The 19,657-nt window shown below is 45.0% G+C and overlaps 1 protein-coding gene across 1 annotated transcript in view; it reads right to left on the bottom strand.

The window, feature by feature from the left end:
• The window catches only part of DNHD1 (dynein heavy chain domain 1), a 349,228-nt gene that overhangs the window by 105,703 nt on the left and 223,868 nt on the right, over positions 1-19,657 (bottom strand). The window contains exons 24-27 of the mRNA XM_069760007.1: positions 14,505-15,801; positions 13,110-13,276; positions 12,554-12,734; positions 613-715 (exon numbers count right to left, since the gene is read on the bottom strand). Of these exons, the coding sequence (XP_069616108.1) occupies positions 613-715; positions 12,554-12,734; positions 13,110-13,276; positions 14,505-15,801 (1,748 nt within the window). The remainder of the gene's footprint in view (positions 1-612; positions 716-12,553; positions 12,735-13,109; positions 13,277-14,504; positions 15,802-19,657) is intronic.

Here is a 19,657-nt window from a genome sequence, read left to right as displayed (position 1 = left end):
ATCAGTTTTTCACAATCTGCGACAGATCCGTTTTTTTCACAATTCGACGGATTGTGACTGATGGCAAAAACCTGATGTGTGAAAGCAGCCTTAGTCGTATACTCCAAAAATCTGGAGAAGAAAAAGAGTATCCAGACATTACAGCCGGGGATCACAGCTCATTCTTTTTATCAGATAAAACATTTCATTTCCTGTTTTTAAAAAATGTTTTACATCAAAGAACGAATCATTTGTGATCCCGTCCTGTAAATCTGGATCCTCTTTTCCTCCCTCCCCCGCCCAGCAGCTGTGGTATGATCAGACCAGGCTCCTGTACGGTCGGACACGACCATTACACAGCACAGCAGGGGTGCACATTTATAAGATTATCTCAGCACAGGAACATTTCATTATATCAATTCCAATTGTGGAAATTATTATTATTATTCCAAGATCTTCTGATTAAGTCACCTTTGTTTATTTTAAAACAACTTTAATTTTATGGATGCAACGTAAAAAAATGGGTAAAAGTTCACGGAGTATGAGAACTTGTTCAGAACACTGTATGTATGCACTGACAATACAATCTTCTATCTATATAACCTGTCTGGCCTCCATCTTCCATGTACAGACCTTCTCCGCCTCCTGGAGTTGGCGCCAGCACTCCTCCATCTTCTCTGTGCACTCGTCTTGTACATTACTGACTTGCTGCACCCGATACATGGCGTGCCGGAGCCTGGAGCGACACACATCATTATACGGAGGGCCACACACCCCGAGTAACAGAAGAAGAACCTGACAATTACCAAAAGTTACCCAAAATACAGACACTGTGCATGAGAAAGTAAGTACACCCTCACTGCTTCCATAGTAATGACCAGAGTCAGTGGCAGCCAGATGCTGTCAATCACATGGCCGTGTCTCCTCTATAAAAGCAGAAGTTCTGGCAGTCTGCTGGTCTGGAGCGCTCAGGGATGTGTTCACACACTGCCGAGGAGGAAAGACTTCAGCAAGGATCTTAGCTGCTGCCCAGAGTCAGAAGGTCATTTCTAAACAATACGTTGAGGTGTACGGCGGTACACAACATATAGAGGTGTATAGCGGTATATAATATATAGAGGTGTATGGCGGTATATAATATAGAGGTGTATAGCGGTATATCATATATAGAGGTGTATGGCGGTACACAACATATAGAGGTGTATAGCGGTATATAATATATAGAGGTGTATAGCGGTATATAATATATAGAGGTGTATAGCGGTATATAATATATAGAGGTGTATAGCGGTATATAATATATAGAGGTGTATAGCGGTATATAATATATAGAGGTGTACGGCGGTATATAATATATAGAGGTGTATAGCGGTATATAATATATAGAGGTGTATAGCGGTATATAATATATAGAGGTGTATAGCGGTATATAATATAGAGGTGTATAGCGGTATATCATATATAGAGGTGTATGGCGGTACACAACATATAGAGGTGTATAGCGGTATATAATATATAGAGGTGTATAGCGGTATATAATATATAGAGGTGTATAGCGGTATATAATATATAGAGGTGTATAGCGGTATATAATATATAGAGGTGTATAGCGGTATATAATATATAGAGGTGTATGGCGGTATATAATATATAGAGGTGTATAGCGGTATATAATATATAGAGGTGTATAGCGGTATATAATATATAGAGGTGTATAGCGGTATATAATATATATAGGTGTATAGCGGTATATAATATATAGAGGTGTATGGCGGTATATAATATATAGAGGTGTATGGCGGTATATAATATATAGAGGTGTATAGCGGTATATAATATATATAGGTGTATAGCAGTATATAATATATAGAGGTGTACGGCGGTATATAATATATAGAGGTGTATAGCGGTATATAATATATAGAGGTGTATGGCGGTATATAATATATAGAGGTGTATAGCAGTATATAATATATAGAGGTGTATGGCGGTACACAACATATAGAGGTGTATAGCGGTATATAATATATAGAGGTGTATAGCGGTATATAATATATAGAGGTGTATAGCGGTATATAATATATAGAGGTGTATAGCGGTATATAATATATATAGGTGTATAGCGGTATATAATATATAGAGGTGTATGGCGGTATATAATATATAGAGGTGTATGGCGGTATATAATATATAGAGGTGTATAGCGGTATATAATATATATAGGTGTATAGCGGTAAATAATATATAGAGGTGTACGGCGGTATATAATATATAGAGGTGTATAGCGGTATATAATATAAAGAGGTGTATGGCGGTACACAACATATAGAGGTGTATAGCGGTATATAATATATAGAGGTGTATAGCGGTATATAATATATAGAGGTGTACGGCGGTATATAATATATAGAGGTGTATGGCGGTATATAATATATAGAGGTGTATAGCGGTATATAATATATAGAGGTGTATAGCGGTATATAATATATAGAGGTGTATGGCGGTACACAACATATAGAGGTGTATAGCGGTATATAATATATAGAGGTGTATGTCGGTATATAATATATAGAGGTGTATGGCGGTATATAATATATAGAGGTGTATAGCGGTATATAATATATAGAGGTGTATGTCGGTATATAATATATAGAGGTGTATGGCGGTATATAATATATAGAGGTGTATAGCGGTATATAATATATAGAGGTGTACGGCGGTATATAATATATAGAGGTGTATAGCGGTATATAATATATAGAGGTGTATAGCGGTATATAATATATATAGGTGTATAGCAGTATATAATATATAGAGGTGTACGGCGGTATATAATATATAGAGGTGTATGTCGGTATATAATATATAGAGGTGTATGGCGGTATATAATATATAGAGGTGTATAGCGGTATATAATATATAGAGGTGTATAGCGGTATATAATATATAGAGGTGTACGGCGGTATATAATATATAGAGGTGTATAGCGGTATATAATATAAAGAGGTGTATGGCGGTACACAACATATAGAGGTGTATAGCGGTATATAATATATAGAGGTGTATAGCGGTATATAATATATAGAGGTGTACGGCGGTATATAATATATAGAGGTGTATGGCGGTATATAATATATAGAGGTGTATAGCGGTATATAATATATAGAGGTGTATAGCGGTATATAATATATAGAGGTGTATGGCGGTACACAACATATAGAGGTGTATAGCGGTATATAATATATAGAGGTGTATGTCGGTATATAATATATAGAGGTGTATGGCGGTATATAATATATAGAGGTGTATAGCGGTATATAATATATAGAGGTGTATGTCGGTATATAATATATAGAGGTGTATGGCGGTATATAATATATAGAGGTGTATAGCGGTATATAATATATAGAGGTGTACGGCGGTATATAATATATAGAGGTGTATGGCGGTATATAATATATAGCGGTGTATAGCGGTATATAATATATAGAGGTGTATGACGGTATATAATATAAAGAGGTGTATGTCGGTATATAATATATAGAGGTGTATAGCGGTATATAATATATAGAGGTGTATAGCGGTATATAATATATAGAGGTGTATAGCGGTATATAATATATAGAGGTGTACGGCGGTATATAATATATAGAGGTGTATGGCGGTATATAATATATAGCGGTGTATAGCGGTATATAATATATAGAGGTGTATAGTGGTATCTATACATATAATTGTCTAAGGGTTTGTCTGTCTGTCTGTCTGTCTGAAATCCCGCGTCTCTGATTGGTCGAGGCCGCTAGGCCTTGACCAATCAGAGACGGGCACAGTGTCGACGCAGAAATCCCGCGTCTCTGATTGGGCGACGGGCACAGCAATGATGATGTCATAAAGGACGTAGACATTCCGCATCTCTGATTGGTCGAGGCCGCCAAGCCTCGACCAATCAGCAACGGGCACAGCGACGATGATGTCATAAAGGATGTAGAAATCCCACGTTTCTGATTCAGCGACGGGCACAGTATCGACGTAGAAATCCCGCGTCTCTGATTGGGCGACGGGCACAGCGACGATGATGTCATAAAGGACGTAGACATCCCGCGTCTCTGATTGGTCGAGGCCGCCCGGCCTCGACCAATCAGCAACGGGCACAGTGACGATGATGTCATAATGGTTGCCATGGCAACGATGATGTCATAAAGGTTGCCTCGACCAATCAGCGACGGGCACAGTCTGCCGCGAATTCTGGAATCATCATTGTCCATATCCTACGGGGACATGCATATTCTAGAATACCCGATGTGTTAGAATCGGGCCACAATCTAGTATAATATATAGAGGTGTATAGCGGTATATAATATATAGAGGTGTATGGTGGTATATAATATATAGAGGTGTATGGCGGTATATAATGTATGGAGGTGTATAGCGGTATATAATATATAGAGGTGTACGGCGGTATATAAAATATATATATAGAGGTGTATAGCGGTATATAATATATAGAGGTGTACGGCGGTACACAACATAGAGAAGTGTATAGCAGTATATAATATATAGAGGTGTATGGCGGTACACAACATATAGAGGTGTATAGCGGTATATAATATATAGAGGTGTATGGCGGTATATAATATATAGAGGTGTATAGCGGTATATAATATATAGAGGTGTATAGCGGTATATAATATATAGAGCTGTATGGCGGTATATAATATATAGAGGTGTATGGCGGTATATAATGTATGGAGGTGTATGGTGGTACACAATGTACTGAGGTGTACGGCTGTACACAACGTGCAGAGGTGTATAGCAGCATATAATGTACAGAGGTGTATGGCCCTACACAATGTATAGAGGTGTATGGCGGTATATAATGTATGGAGGTGCATGGCGGTACACAATGTACGGAGGTGTATGGCAGTATATAATGTATGGAGGTATATGGCGGTACACAATGTACAGAGGTGTATAGCAGTGTCACAATATGGTATGAAATATCATATAAGTAGTTTCTCTTGTTAGCAGGCTGCGGGCTAAAAAGCTCCCCTTCCCTTGCACTCAGCCAAAAGCTTTCATTTCCAAGGGATGGGGGAAGAAGAGTTTATTACCTCTAGCTCAGAGAGCAAAAGTATTTACGACCGGCATTCCTGCAGTGGAAAGTGACAGGCTAGAACTGGATTCTAAGTCTCTAGAATTCATGGAAGTTCTTTGTTTTGTTTTTGTAAGATATTACGCAAACCGTTTACGTTAAGAACACGAAAATATATATTCTTAATCTCACTCGGTGGATCTACCCATCCCTCGAAACACGGGCTTCTAACTCCATCTGGTAAAGAAGTAGGGATTTCTCTGTAAATATGTATCCCAGATAGGACATATTTGATCTCATTAGAATGCCCACGTTAATCCGAGATGAATGCTGGGTTTGTTATGACTATGACATGTGTTGTGAATTCTGTGATCAAGCTTCCTCCTGTGGTCACGAGTGGTACTGCGGCTTCTGAGTTTCCTTCCTCAGGTGATGAGGTTAAGTCGTTAGGTGCTGCTCTATTTAACTCCACCTAGTGCTTTGATCCTGGCCTCCAGTCAATGTTCTAGTATTGGTCTTGCTTCCTCTTGGATCGTTCCTGTGGCCTGTCTGCTCAGCATATGCTAAGTTCTGCTTGTGTTACTTTTGTTGCTATATTTTCTGTCCAGCTTGCTTTTTTGGTTTTCCTTGCTTGCTGGAAGCTCTGAGACGCAGAGGGAGCACCTCCGTACCGTTAGTCGGTGCGGAGGGTCTTTTTGCCCCTCTGCGTGGTTGTTTGTAGGTTTTTGTGTTGACCGCAAAGCTATCTTTCCTATCCTCGGTCTATTCAGTAAATCGGGCCAAACTTTGCTAAATCTATTTCATCTCTGTGTTTGTATTTTCATCTTTACTCACAGTCATTATATGTGGGGGGCTGCCTTTTCCTTTGGGGAATTTCTCTGAGGCAAGGTAGGCTTATTTTTCTATCTTCAGGACTAGCTAGTTTCTCAGGCTGTGCCGAGTTGCATAGGGAGCGTTAGGCGCAATCCACGGCTACCTCTAGTGTGGTTTGATAGGTTTAGGGATTGCGGTCAGCAGAGTTTCCACGTCTCAGAGCTCATCCTATGTTTTGTGGGTTTTGTCAGGTCACTTGTGTGCTCTGAACTTCAAGGTCCATTGTGGTTCTGAATTACCTATTCATAACAGTACTGGAGGCCCAAAGTACTATGCTTCTCAATAGAGGGAAAAAAGAAGTTCTGAGACCATTTTTTTTTCTTTGCACTGTGTTTTGCCTTTTTTTTTCCCTAGACATTTGGGTGGTTCAGGACACAGGTGTGGTGATGAACATTAAAGGTCTGTCTTCATGTGTGGATCTTCTCACTGCAAGGGTACAAAATATTCAAGACTTTGTGGCTCAGAATTCTATGTTAGAACCAAGAATTCCTATTCCTGATTTGTTTTCTGGAGATAGAACTAAATTTCTGAGTTTCAAAAATAATTGCAAACTGTTTCTGGCGTTGAAACCTCGCTCCTCTGGTGACCCAGTTCAACAAGTTAAGATCATTATTTCTTTATTACGTGGCGACCCTCAAGACTGGGCATTTTCCCTTGCGCCAGGAGATCCTGCATTATGTAATATTGATGCGTTTTTTCTGGCGCTCGGATTACTGTACGATGAACCTAATTCAGTGGATCAGGCAGAGAAAAATTTGCTGGCTCTGTGTCAGGGTCAGTATGAGATAGAGATTTATTGTCAGAAGTTTAGAAAGTGGTCTGTGCTCACTCAATGGAATGAATGTGCTTTGGCAGCAATCTTCAGAAAGGGTCTCTCTGAAGCCCTTAAGGATGTCATGGTGGGATTTCCTATGCCTGCTGGTCTGAATGAGTCTATGTCTTTGGCCATTCAGATCGGTCGACGCTTGCGTGAGCGTAAATCTGTGCACCATTTGGCGGTATTATCTGAGCATAAACCTGAGCCTATGCAGTGCGATAGGACTTTGACCAGAGCTGAAAGGCAAGAACACAGACGTCAGAATGGGCTGTGTTTCTACTGTGGTGATTCCACTCATGCGATCTCCGATTGTCCTAAGCGCACTAAGCGGTTCGCTAGGTCTGCCACCATTGGTACGGTACAGACGAAATTTCTTTTGTCCGTTACTTTGATCTGCTCTTTGTCTTCCTATTCTGTCATGGAATTTGTGGATTCAGGCGCTGCCCTGAATTTGGTGGACTTGGAGTATGCTAGGCGCTGTGGGTTTGTCTTGGAGCCCTTGCAGTGTCTTATTCCATTGAGAGGAATTGATGCTACGCCTTTGGCCAAGAATAAGCCTCAGTATTGGACCCAGCTGACAATGTGCATGGCTCCTGCGCACCAGGAGGATATTCGCTTTCTGGTGTTGCAAAATCTGAATAATGTGGTCGTGTTGGGGTTGCCATGGCTACAAGTCCATAACCCAGTATTAGATTGGAAATCAATGTCTGTGTCCAGCTGGGGTTGTCAGGGGGTACATGGTGATGTTCCATTTCTGTCTATCTCATCATCCACCCCTTCTGAGGTCCCAGAGTTCTTGTCTGATTACCGGGATGTATTCGATGAGCCCAAGTCCAATGCCCTACCTCCGCATAGGGATTGTGATTGTGCTATCGAGTTGATTCCTGGTAGTAAGTTTCCTAAGGGTCGACTGTTTAATTTATCTGTACCTGAGCACGCCGCTATGCGGAGTTACGTAAAAGAATCCTTGGAGAAGGGTCATATTCGGCCGTCATCGCCATTGGGAGCAGGGTTCTTTTTTGTGGCCAAGAAGGATGGTTCGCTGAGACCTTGTATTGATTACCGCCTTCTAAATAAAATCACGGTCAAATTTCAGTACCCCTTGCCATTGCTATCTGATTTGTTTGCTCGGATTAAGGGGGCTAGTTGGTTCACCAAGATAGATCTTCGTGGTGCATATAATCTTGTGCGTATTAAACGGGGCGATGAATGGAAAACTGCATTTAATACGCCCGAGGGCCATTTTGAGTACCTAGTTATGCCATTCGGACTTGCCAATGCTCCATCAGTATTTCAGTCCTTTATGCATGACATCTTCCGAGAGTACCTGGATAAATTCCTGATTGTATACTTGGATGATATTTTGGTCTTCTCGGATGATTGGGAGTCTCATGTGAAGCAGGTCAGAATGGTGTTCCAGGTCCTGCGTGCTAATTCTTTGTTTGTGAAGGGATCAAAGTGTCTCTTTGGTGTTCAGAAGGTTTCATTTTTGGGGTTCATTTTTTCCCCTTCTACCATCGAGATGGACCCTGTTAAGGTCCAGGCCATTTATGATTGGACTCAGCCGACATCTCTGAAGAGTCTGCAAAAGTTCCTTGGCTTTGCTAATTTTTATCGTCGCTTCATCTGTAATTTTTCTAGTATTGCTAAACCATTGACCGATTTGACCAAGAAGGGTGCTGATCTGGTCAATTGGTCTTCTGCTGCTGTGGAAGCTTTTCAAGAGTTAAAGCGTCGTTTTTCTTCTGCCCCTGTGTTGTGTCAACCAGATGTTTCGCTTCCGTTCCAGGTTGAGGTTGATGCTTCTGAAATTGGAGCGGGGGCTGTTTTGTCGCAAAGAGGTGCTGATTGCTCGGTGATGAAGCCATGCGCTTTCTTTTCCAGGAAGTTTTCGCCTGCTGAGCGAAATTATGATGTTGGCAATCGAGAGTTGCTGGCCATGAAGTGGGCATTCGAGGAGTGGCGTCATTGGCTTGAAGTAGCTAAGCATTGCGTGGTGGTCTTGACTGATCATAAGAACTTGACTTATCTCGAGTCTGCCAAACGGTTGAATCCTAGACAGGCTCGTTGGTCGCTGTTTTTCTCCCGTTTTGACTTTGTGGTTTCGTACCTTCCGGGCTCTAAAAATGTGAAGGCGGATGCCCTGTCTAGGAGTTTTGTGCCCGACTCTCCGAGTTTGCCTGAGCCGGCGGGTATTCTCAAAGAGGGAGTAATTGTGTCTGCCATCTCCCCTGATTTGCGGCGGGTGCTGCAAAAATTTCAGGCTAATAAACCTGATCGTTGCCCAGCAGAGAAACTGTTTGTCCCTGATAGGTGGACGAATAAAGTTATCTCTGAGGTTCATTGTTCGGTGTTGGCTGGTCATCCTGGAATCTTTGGTACCAGAGATTTGGTGGCTAGATCCTTTTGGTGGCCGTCTCTGTCGCGGGATGTGCGTTCTTTTGTGCAGTCCTGTGGGATTTGTGCTCGGGCTAAGCCCTGCTGTTCTCGTGCCAGTGGGTTGCTTTTGCCCTTGCCGATCCCGAAGAGGCCTTGGACACATATCTCTATGGATTTTATTTCGGATCTCCCCGTCTCTCAAAAAATGTCGGTCATTTGGGTAGTTTGTGATCGCTTCTCTAAGATGATCCATTTGGTACCCTTGTCTAAATTACCTTCCTCCTCTGATTTGGTGCCATTGTTCTTCCAGCATGTGGTTCGTTTAATTGGCATTCCAGAGAACATCGTTTCTGACAGAGGTTTCCAGTTTGTTTCGATGTTTTGGCGAGCCTTTTGTGCTAGGATGGGCATTGATTTGTCTTTTTCCTCGGCTTTCCATCCTCAGACAAATGGCCAGACTGAACGAACCAATCAGATCTTGGAAACATATCTGAAACGTTTTGTTTCTGCTGATCAGGATGATTGGGTGTCCTTTTTGCCGTTGGCTGAGTTCGCTCTTAATAATCGGGCCAGCTCGGCTACCTTGGTTTCACCGTTTTTCTGCAATTCTGGGTTCCATCCTCGTTTCTCTTCAGGGCAGGTTGAGTCTTCGGACTGTCCTGGTGTGGATACTGTGGTGGACAGGTTGCAGCGGATTTGGACTCATGTAGTGGACAATTTGACCTTGTCCCAGGAGAAGGCTCAACGTTTCGCTAATCGCAGACGCTGTGTGGGTCCCCGACTTCGTGTTGGGGATTTGGTTTGGTTGTCATCTCGTTATATTCCTATGAAGGTTTCCTCTCCTAAGTTTAAGCCTCGTTTCATTGGTCCGTATAGGATTTCTGAGGTTCTTAATCCTGTGTCTTTTCGTTTGACCCTTCCAGATTCTTTTTCCATCCATAACGTATTCCATAGGTCATTGTTGCGGAGATACGTGGCGCCTGTGGTTGCATCTGTTGATCCTCCTGCCCCGGTTTTGGTGGAGGGGGAGTTGGAGTATATAGTGGAGAAGATTTTGGATTCTCGTGTTTCGAGATGGAAACTCCAGTATCTGCTTAAGTGGAAGGGTTATGGTCAGGAAGATAATTCCTGGGTCTTTGCCTCTGATGTCCATGCTGCCGATCTTGTTCGTGCCTTTCATATGGCTCATCCTGGTCGGCCTGGGGGCTCTGGTGAGGGTTCGGTGACCCCTCCTCAAGGGGGGGGGGGTACTGTTGTGAATTCTGTGATCAAGCTTCCTCCTGTGGTCACGAGTGGTACTGCGGCTTCTGAGTTTCCTTCCTCAGGTGATGAGGTTAAGTCGTTAGGTGCTGCTCTATTTAACTCCACCTAGTGCTTTGATCCTGGCCTCCAGTCAATGTTCTAGTATTGGTCTTGCTTCCTCCTGGATCGTTCCTGTGGCCTGTCTGCTCAGCATATGCTAAGTTCTGCTTGTGTTACTTTTGTTGCTATATTTTCTGTCCAGCTTGCTTTTTTGGTTTTCCTTGCTTGCTGGAAGCTCTGAGACGCAGAGGGAGCACCTCCGTACCGTTAGTCGGTGCGGAGGGACTTTTTGCCCCTCTGCGTGGTTGTTTGTAGGTTTTTGTGTTGGCCGCAAAGCTATCTTTCCTATCCTCGGTCTATTCAGTAAGTCGGGCCTCACTTTGCTAAATCTATTTCATCTCTGTGTTTGTATTTTCATCTTTACTCACAGTCATTATATGTGGGGGGCTGCCTTTTCCTTTGGGGAATTTCTCTGAGGCAAGGTAGGCTTATTTTTCTATCTTCAGGACTAGCTAGTTTCTCAGGCTGTGCCGAGTTGCATAGGGAGCGTTAGGCGCAATCCATGGCTACCTCTAGTGTGGTTTGATAGGTTTAGGGATTGCGGTCAGCAGAGTTCCCACGTCTCAGAGCTCGTCCTATGTTTTGTGGGTTTTGTCAGGTCACTTGTGTGCTCTGAACTTCAAGGTCCATTGTGGTTCTGAATTACCTATTCATAACAGACATGTTTTGTAGCGAAGTTATAGAAATTAGATATAGGTTAGGATAAAATTAGTTAACTGAAGAGGTAGGAGGGACGAGGTGATCCAACCCCTTTCTGGGATGTTACAGGCTTAGCTATAACTGTCTGCCCACATCCCCAGCCCAGTTTTCTTGTCTTTTCCTGGAGAGCCCTGAGCACGTCCCATGAACTGGGACGTATGGAAAACTCCACTAGCCTGGGTGCCTGCAATGCTTTGAACATGTGAGTGTTATCTTTTCTCCTGTAATCCCTTTATGTTATAATTACCTTGTACATATTTGCAATTGTCTCATTTGTAACATCTTTTTATATAAACACTGCCTGAAACTTTTGATGAGGTATATTATTTAATACTAGTTCGTTCTCATCCTCTAAAAACGTACCCTAAGTCTCCAGAAGGGAATTACGCTACTGTGTTGGGTTAGCTTCGGACCCGTTTAATCGAAGCTGGTGGCAGCGATACCGTGTGCAGACTTTTGGGTTATGTTGTAGCGACTGCGGCGTTGATAATTATTGTTCCTGCCTGAGTGGGAGTAGTTTATCGCGTCGCTGCAGCGTGCCCAATAGCCAGTACATAGCAGGCAGCCTGTCTGGCGACTAATTAACCAGGGTGCAGTACCTAATCTGACCTGAGAGTAAGGGGGGCGCCAGAGAGCTGCAAGTTTTAAGTGGAACTGTAAGCGGGATATACATAAATCCCTGCAGTTCGTGGTATATTGAGAGCAGTGGGATACCTAGTATAAGCCCCTGCTGTAAACTAAGAGGTCAATAGCCTTGTGTGTTTTTTTCAGCACATTGTGAAGTGGAGGGATAGCTAAGATAAGGCCCCCTGCACATGTGATAACCGTCTGTTGGCCTAAAGTCACCCCGATCCGTGACATAGGGGTGACGGCCACGGTGTGAATCGTGACAAGCAGTATATAATGTATGGAGGTATATGGCGGTACACAATGTATAGAGGTGTATGGCGGTATATAATGTATGGAGGTGCATGGCGGTACACAATGTACAGAGGTGTATAGCAGTATATAATGTATAGAGGTATATGGCGGTACACAATGTATAGAGGTGTATGGCAGTGTATAATGTATAGAGGTATATGGTGGTACATAATGTATAGAGGTATATGGCAGTATATAATGTATAGAGGTATATGGCGGTACACAATATACAGAGGTGTATGGCGGTACACAACATACTTCAGGACTTGGTCTCTAGTAACGCCCGTGGTGTGATGTATCACTACAATGGCCCAAACAGATTTCACCAGGAACTTCTCTCTCTATTTAGGATGTTCTCTCTGCCCTCTCCTCAGAGATGTGGGGTTGGCCTAAGTGGTCATTCTCTCTATGTGTTCCTCCATTGTCCTCACCTCTCCTCCTCCTTGCCTATGGTTTTCTGTAGTTCTGAGGAGATTTTCATATAGATGTGTATAAAGCTGATGAAGGCCTTCGGGGAGGTCAGTGGGAGACGTGGCCACTGCCGATGACAATAATCCTGGGCCAGGAGATGGATGAAGGACATCATCCTGGAAATGCTGGAGGCTGAAGAACCTGGTAAGAGAAAATATAGATGAACGTGAGGACACCTGTAACCGCAATGCAGCATGATGGAGGCTGTCCTGTTGACCGAGGGTGGGACGTCGTCCTGTGGACCCAGGGTGGGATGTCGTCCTGTAGACCCAGGGTGGGCCACCACCCTGTTGATCCACTGTTGGCCGTTATCCCTTAAACCCAGGGAGACAACGCTTGATATAACCACTAGCTATTACCCACCACAGATTGAGCAATGAATAGAAAATCAATCACATACTGATGTGTCCGAGATCTCGGCAACTAATAAGGTAATATGTGTGGGCAATATTCTCAGTGATCTATCCTGAACACAGACCACTTCTGTTCCCCAGTCCAAGAGTGCGGCGTTCTCACCTCGTATCTGGTAATGCTCCAGAACCTTCTCTGAAACCCGCTGGAGAGATGGGAGGCTCCATGGATGATACACATCGGTGAAGGTTAGTCGCTGCAGCGGTGGTGGAACGGCTCTGATCTTCTGAAGGAATATCACATGAAAGTTACTGCACACCTGAGTATTGTACCTAGGAGAAGACAAGCGGAGGTCAGTGGATCTTATATCTTGTATTAGCTGAAGCACAAGATGACTCCTGGTAGCACCTCCATCCATATTCGTAGTCTATGATAGCAGGGTAGTATATCCCATATATTGTGTCTCCTCATCCCTAGTTACTGTCACACATCATGCGTCCCATTATCCCCATCGCCCACATCCTTTGCCCCATATTGAGTGCCCCATCACTCTTCTTCTAGACGAGTTTTGTTTGTCCCATCATCACTACGTTCTCCCTCATATTGAGTACGTTACCTCTACCTTTTGCCTTAGTTATGTACTCAGTCACCCTTCTTTCTGTGTGTTGTGTGACCCATCGCCCTCATCTTCTGCCCCATGTTGTGTGCTCAGTCAACCTTACCTTCTGCCCCGTATTGTGTTCCCCATCATTTCTACCTTCTGCCCTATGCTTGTGCCCTGTCACATCCACCTTCTGCCCTGTGTTGTGTTTCCCATCATTCCTGCCTTCTGCCCTATGTTGTGTACCCCGTTACCTCCGTCTTCTGCCTCCTGTTGTGTTCCCCGTAATTCCTACCTTCTGCCATATGTTGTGTTCCCCATCATACCTACCTTCTGCCCTATGTTGTGCCCCATCACCTCCACCGTGCCCCGTGTTGTGTGCTCAGTCAACCTTACCTTCTGGCCCATATTGTGTTGCACGTAATTCCATTCCAATGTTGTGTTCCCCATCAAACCTAACCTCGGCCCTATATTTTGCCCCATCACCTCCACATTCTGCCCCATGTCGTGTTCCCCATCAAACCTACCTTCTGCCCTGTGTTGTGTGCCCCGTTACCTCCACCTTCGGCCTCGTATTGTGCTCCCCGCCATTCCTACCTTCTACCCAATGTTGTGTGCCCCATTACCTCAACCTTCTGCCTCGTGTTGTGTTCCTCATCCTTCTTACCTTCTGCCCTATGTTGTGTACCCGGTTAACTCCCCCTTCTGGCTTGTGTTGTGTTACCCATCATACCTACCTTCTGCCCCATGTTGTGTGCCCCATCACATCCACCTTCTGTCTCGTATTGTGTTCCCAGTCATTCCTACCTTCTGCCCAATGTTGTGTGCCCCGTCACCTCCACCTTCTGCCCCGTGTTGTGTGCACAGTCACCCTTCTTGTTATGTGTTGTGTGACTGGTTGACCCCATTTTGTTGTCATACATAGTAGTCTTTTGCTGGATTGCTCCCCATCTTCTCACCTCTCCCGCAGGGACTTATTGCTGGCTTTCTTATTACTACCCTTGCCATTCACGTGCAGCATGTCCTGCAGGATGGTCTCTTCCTGTTCTGTGCTGTACAGGCCTGGAAACGTTCCTTCTCGTATTAGAGCTTCCAGCTCCTTCTGGGCACTTTGAGAAGTTCCTTCTGACAGAATGGCTGCAGAAGAACCATGCACAGCAGCTCTCCGGCAGGCCTCTCGGATCACACTGTGACGTTCTTCAGTGGTCTCTTTGCCACTGAGCTCCAGCAGGGTACACTGGGTGAGCTGGGCAGCTAGTCGTGCCAGACTTCTCCTCCCACTTCCAGGGTGCTTTGACAAGAGTAAAATGTGCCCCCTTGGAATTCGTAGAACACGAGTCAGGTGGGCAAGATGGTGGCAATCCTCAGGACTTAGTGTCAGTTGGTGGTCGGTCTGCATGCTGCTTAAAGCATTACTCGGTCTCTCTCTATAGGAGTCAGATCTCACTTGAACTCCATGGCTGTAGTCATGGAAGAAGCTGAGATCCTGCAGATTGTCCTCACTCCTCAGCAGCTCCAGGGGAAGGAGTGATTTTCTGGGTGATTTGGTTATGTCACAGGAATTAATGTCTGGTTGTGCTCGCACATCTTCATTGATGATCAGATCTGTCTCCATGTTTGTAGACTTTGGCTGAAGTTGACTCTCTCTATCTTCATCGCCGGATACTGGATCTACCATCCCGGTAATATCTGCTGAACTATCCAAGGTGTGCTGTCTGCTGAATGTTCTTATGGCACAACCTCGTAGGAGATCCCTGAAGATACTCCGCTCCTCATAAGTCTCAAGATCATCTCCAAACGTGCGTAAAGCTTCATGCAACCAAAGCCGCACAATGCCACATCGAGTGTGGTCTACATTGGGACCCAGGGATGGGCACAGAAAGGTCATGCTCTGGATCAATCTGTGCAGGTGGTGAAGGGAAAAGCAGTATTTTGATGGAAAAGCTTTGGTTACTTGATGGTAAAGACATACGGAAGCAGCAGCCAAAGCTTCACTGAACTCTTTCGGCTGCTGGAAAGATACCGACTTTTTCAGCCAAACCATGAAACGCAAACTGAACAGACTGAGAAAAGCTTCTGCACCGGAGGGGGTCATCACAAGGACACAAAACAGACGACTGATTCTTGGGCATAGCGATCTAAAACCATCTCCAGGAGGGGATGTGGTGGCCAAGAAGCAGCATTGTGGTCCAGAATCACCATCTGACACAATATGACGTACGACCTCCAGTGTCGGCTGTGTCCAGTTATTAGGGTCTGTGAAGACACAGAAGTTCTTACATAGAAGATGATGGAGAGTGCCAATCTATAGAGTAAAGGAGGACAGCAAGTGCCAATCTACAGAGGAGGACAGCAAGTGCCAATCTATAGAGTAGTGGAGGAGAGCAAGTGCCAATCTACAGAGGAGGACAGCAAGTGCCAACCTACAGAGGAGGACAGCAAGTGCCAATCTATAGAGTAGAGGAGGAGAGCAAGTGCCAACCTACAGAGGAGGACAGCAAGTGTCAACCTACAGAGGAGGACAGCAAGTGCCAACCTACAGAGGAGGACAGCAAGTGCCAATCTATAGAGTAGAGGAGGAGAGCAAGTGCCAATCTATAGAGTAGAGGAGGAGAGCAAGTGCCAACCTACAGAGGATAGCAAGTGCCAATCTATAGAGTAGAGGAGGAGAGCAAGTGCCAACCTACAGAGGATAGCAAGTGCCAATCTACAGAGGAGGACAGCAAGTGCCAATCTATAGAGTAGAGGAGGAGAGCAAGTGCCAATCTACAGAGGAGGACAGCAAGTGTCAATTTACAGAGGAGGACAGCAAGTGCCAATCTAAAGAGTAGAGGAGGAGAGCAAGTGCCAATCTACAGAGGAGGACAGCAAGTACCAATCTATAGAGTAGAGGAGGAGAGCAAGTGCCAATCTATAGAGTAGAGGAGGACAGCAAGTGCCAACCTACAGAAGACAGCAAGTGCCAATCTATAGAGTAGAGGAGGACAGCAAGTGCCAACCTACAGAAGACAGCAAGTGTCAATTTACAGAGGAGGACAGCAAGTGCCAACCTGCAGAGGAGGACAGCAAGTTCCAACCTATAAAGTAGAGGAGGACAGCAAGTGCCAATCTACAAAGGAGGACAGCAAATGTCAATCTACAGAGGAGGACAGCAAGTGTCAATCTACAGAGGAGGACAGCAAGTGCCAATCTACAGAGGAGGACAGCAAGTGCCAATCTACAGAGGAGGACAGCAAGTGCCAACCTATAGAGTAGAGGAGGACAGCAAGTGCCAACCTATAAAGTAGAGGAGGACAGCAAGTGTCAATCTACAGAGGAGGACAGCAAGTGTCAATCTACAGAGGAGGACAGCAAGTGCCAATCTACAGAGGAGGACAGCAAGTGCCAATCTACAGAGGAGGACAGCAAGTGCCAACCTACAGAGGAGGACAGCAAGTGCCAACCTATAAAGTAGAGGAGGACAGCAAGTGTCAATCTACAGAGGAGGACAGCAAGTGTCAATCTACAGAGGAGGACAGCAAGTGTCAATCTACAGAGGAGGACAGCAAGTGTCAATCTACAGAGGAGGACAGCAAGTGCCAATCTACAGAGGAGGACAGCAAGTGCCAACCTATAGAGTAGAGGAGGACAGCAAGTGCCAACCTATAAAGTAGAGGAGGACAGCAAGTGCCAATCTACAGAGGAGGACAGCAAGTGCCAATCTATAGAGTAGAGGAGGACAACAAGTGCCAACCTACAGAGGAGGACAGCAAGTGTCAATCTACAGAGGAGGACAGCAAGTGCCAACCTATAAAGTAGAGGAGGACAGCAAATGCCAATCTACAGAGGAGGACAGCCGGTGTCAATCTATAGAGTAGAGGAGGACAGCAAGTGCCAACCTACAGAGGAGGACAGCAAGTGCCAACCTACAGAGGAGGACAGCAAGTGCCAACCTACAGAGGAAGACAGCAAGTGCCAATCTATAGAGGAGGACAGCAAGTGTCAACCTACAGAGGAGGACAGAAAATGCCAACCTACAGAGGAGGATGATGGCAAGTGCCAACCTACAGAGGAAGACAGCAAGTGTCAATATACAGAAGAGGACAGCAAGTGCCAACCTACAGAGGAGGATGATGGCAAGTGCCAACCTACAGAGGAAGATGATGGCAAGTGCCAATCTACAGAGGAGGACAGCAAGTGCCAACCTACAGAGGAAGATGATGGCAAGTGCCAATCTACAGAGGAGGACAGCAAATGCCAATCTACAGAGGAGGACAGCAAATGCCAATCTACAGAGGAGGACAGCAAGTGCCAACCTACAGAGGAGGACAGCAAATGCCAATCTACAGAGTAGGACGATGGCAAGTGCCAACGTACAGAGGAGGACAGCAAGTGCCAATCTACAGAGGAGGACAGCAAGTGCCAACCTACAGAGGAGGACGATGGCAAGTGCCAATCTACAGAGGAGGACAGCAAATGCCAATCTACAGAGGAGGACAGCAAATGCCAATCTACAGAGGAGGACGATGGCAAGTGCCAATCTACAGAGGAGGACAGCAAATGCCAATCTACAGAGGAGGACAGCAAATGCCAATCTACAGAGGAGGACGATGGCAAGTGCCAATCTACAGAGGAGGACAGCAAGTACAAATCTATAGAGGAGGACAGCAAGTGCCAACCTACAGAGGAGGACGATGGCAAGTGCCAACGTACAGAGGAGGACAGCAAGTGCCAATCTACAGAGGAGGACAGCAAATGCCAATCTATAGAGTAGAGGAGGAGAGCAAGTGCCAATCTACAGAGGAGGACAGCAAGTACCAATCTACAGAGGACAGCAAGTGCCAACCTACAGAGGAGGACAGCAAGTGCCAACCTACAGAGGAGGACAGCAAGTGCCAACCTACAGAGGAGGACAGCAAGTGCCAACCTACAGAGGAGGACAGCAAGTGCCAACCTACAGAGGAGGACAGCAAGTGCCAACCTACAGAGGAGGACAGCAAGTGCCAACCTACAGAGGAACTGTGTGGGAATACTGTGCAAGGTGGCCTTGTGGGAACACAATACTGTGTAAGGGGGCCGTGTGGGAACATAATGTGCAAGGGGCTGTGTGGGAACATATTGCTGTGCAAGGGGCTGTGTGGGAACAAAAAATACTCTGCAAGGGGGGCATGTAGAGACATAATACTGTGCAAGGGACCTGTCACGACTTTCGACGGGTGTCCCGGGACCAAGGGTTTATTCTCTCTCCTTAACGCTAGGGGCACCCTAGATTGCCCTGTTCCCCGGATTACTTGTGATAGTGAAGACGCCGGGGCCAGGTATCTTGCCCTCAGTCAGTACCCTTCCCCCACCCAGGGAAGAGGGGAGTAGTAATATACTGTAATACACCAACAACACTAACAAGGTAATACAAACAGGAATAAAGGAAAATACTAAACATACAAATATGTTATGATCTGGTGGTTTAGGAACAACATGGGACAAGCTCTGAAGGAGGTGGTATTTGTACTGACCGCAAACCCTGAACCTAGCAGCGCAACTAAAAATAGCCGTGGGGGGTACCTGACGCTCCCTAGACCCCTCGGCACAGCCTAAGATCTAACTTCCCCTAAAGATGGAAACAGGAAACCTATCTTGCCTCAGAGAAAATGCCCAAAGGAAAGATAGCCCCCCACAAATATTGACGGTGAGAGGAGGGGAAAATAACATACGCAGAAATGAAATCAGATTTTAGCATAGGAGGCCAGTCTAGCTTGATAGATAGGACAGGAAAGGATACTGTGCGGTCAGTATAAAAACTACAAAACAATCCACACAAAGTTTACAAAATCTCCACACCTGACTAAAGGTGTGGAGGGTAAATCTGCTTCCCAGAGGTTCCAGCTAACAGAAAAAATACATACTGACAAGCTGGACAAATATAGAATGCACATAACAATAAGTCCACAACATGTGGACTGAAATGAGCAAAGCCAGAACTTATCTTTGCAGAACTGGTCAGGAAACCAGGAGAATCCAAGCAGAGATGTGAATCCAGCCAGGAACATTGACAAGTGGCACAGGCTTGAGAAAGAGCCAGACTTAAATAGCGGACACTAAGTGGAGGCAGCTGATGACAGCTAACTCCAAGGAG

This window comes from Ranitomeya imitator, chromosome 3 (assembly GCF_032444005.1).
Source record: "Ranitomeya imitator isolate aRanImi1 chromosome 3, aRanImi1.pri, whole genome shotgun sequence".
In the NCBI taxonomy this organism is placed as follows: domain Eukaryota; kingdom Metazoa; phylum Chordata; class Amphibia; order Anura; family Dendrobatidae; genus Ranitomeya; species Ranitomeya imitator.
Note: the sequence above shows the minus strand (reverse complement) of the source record. Positions and strands in the feature narration are given on the sequence as shown.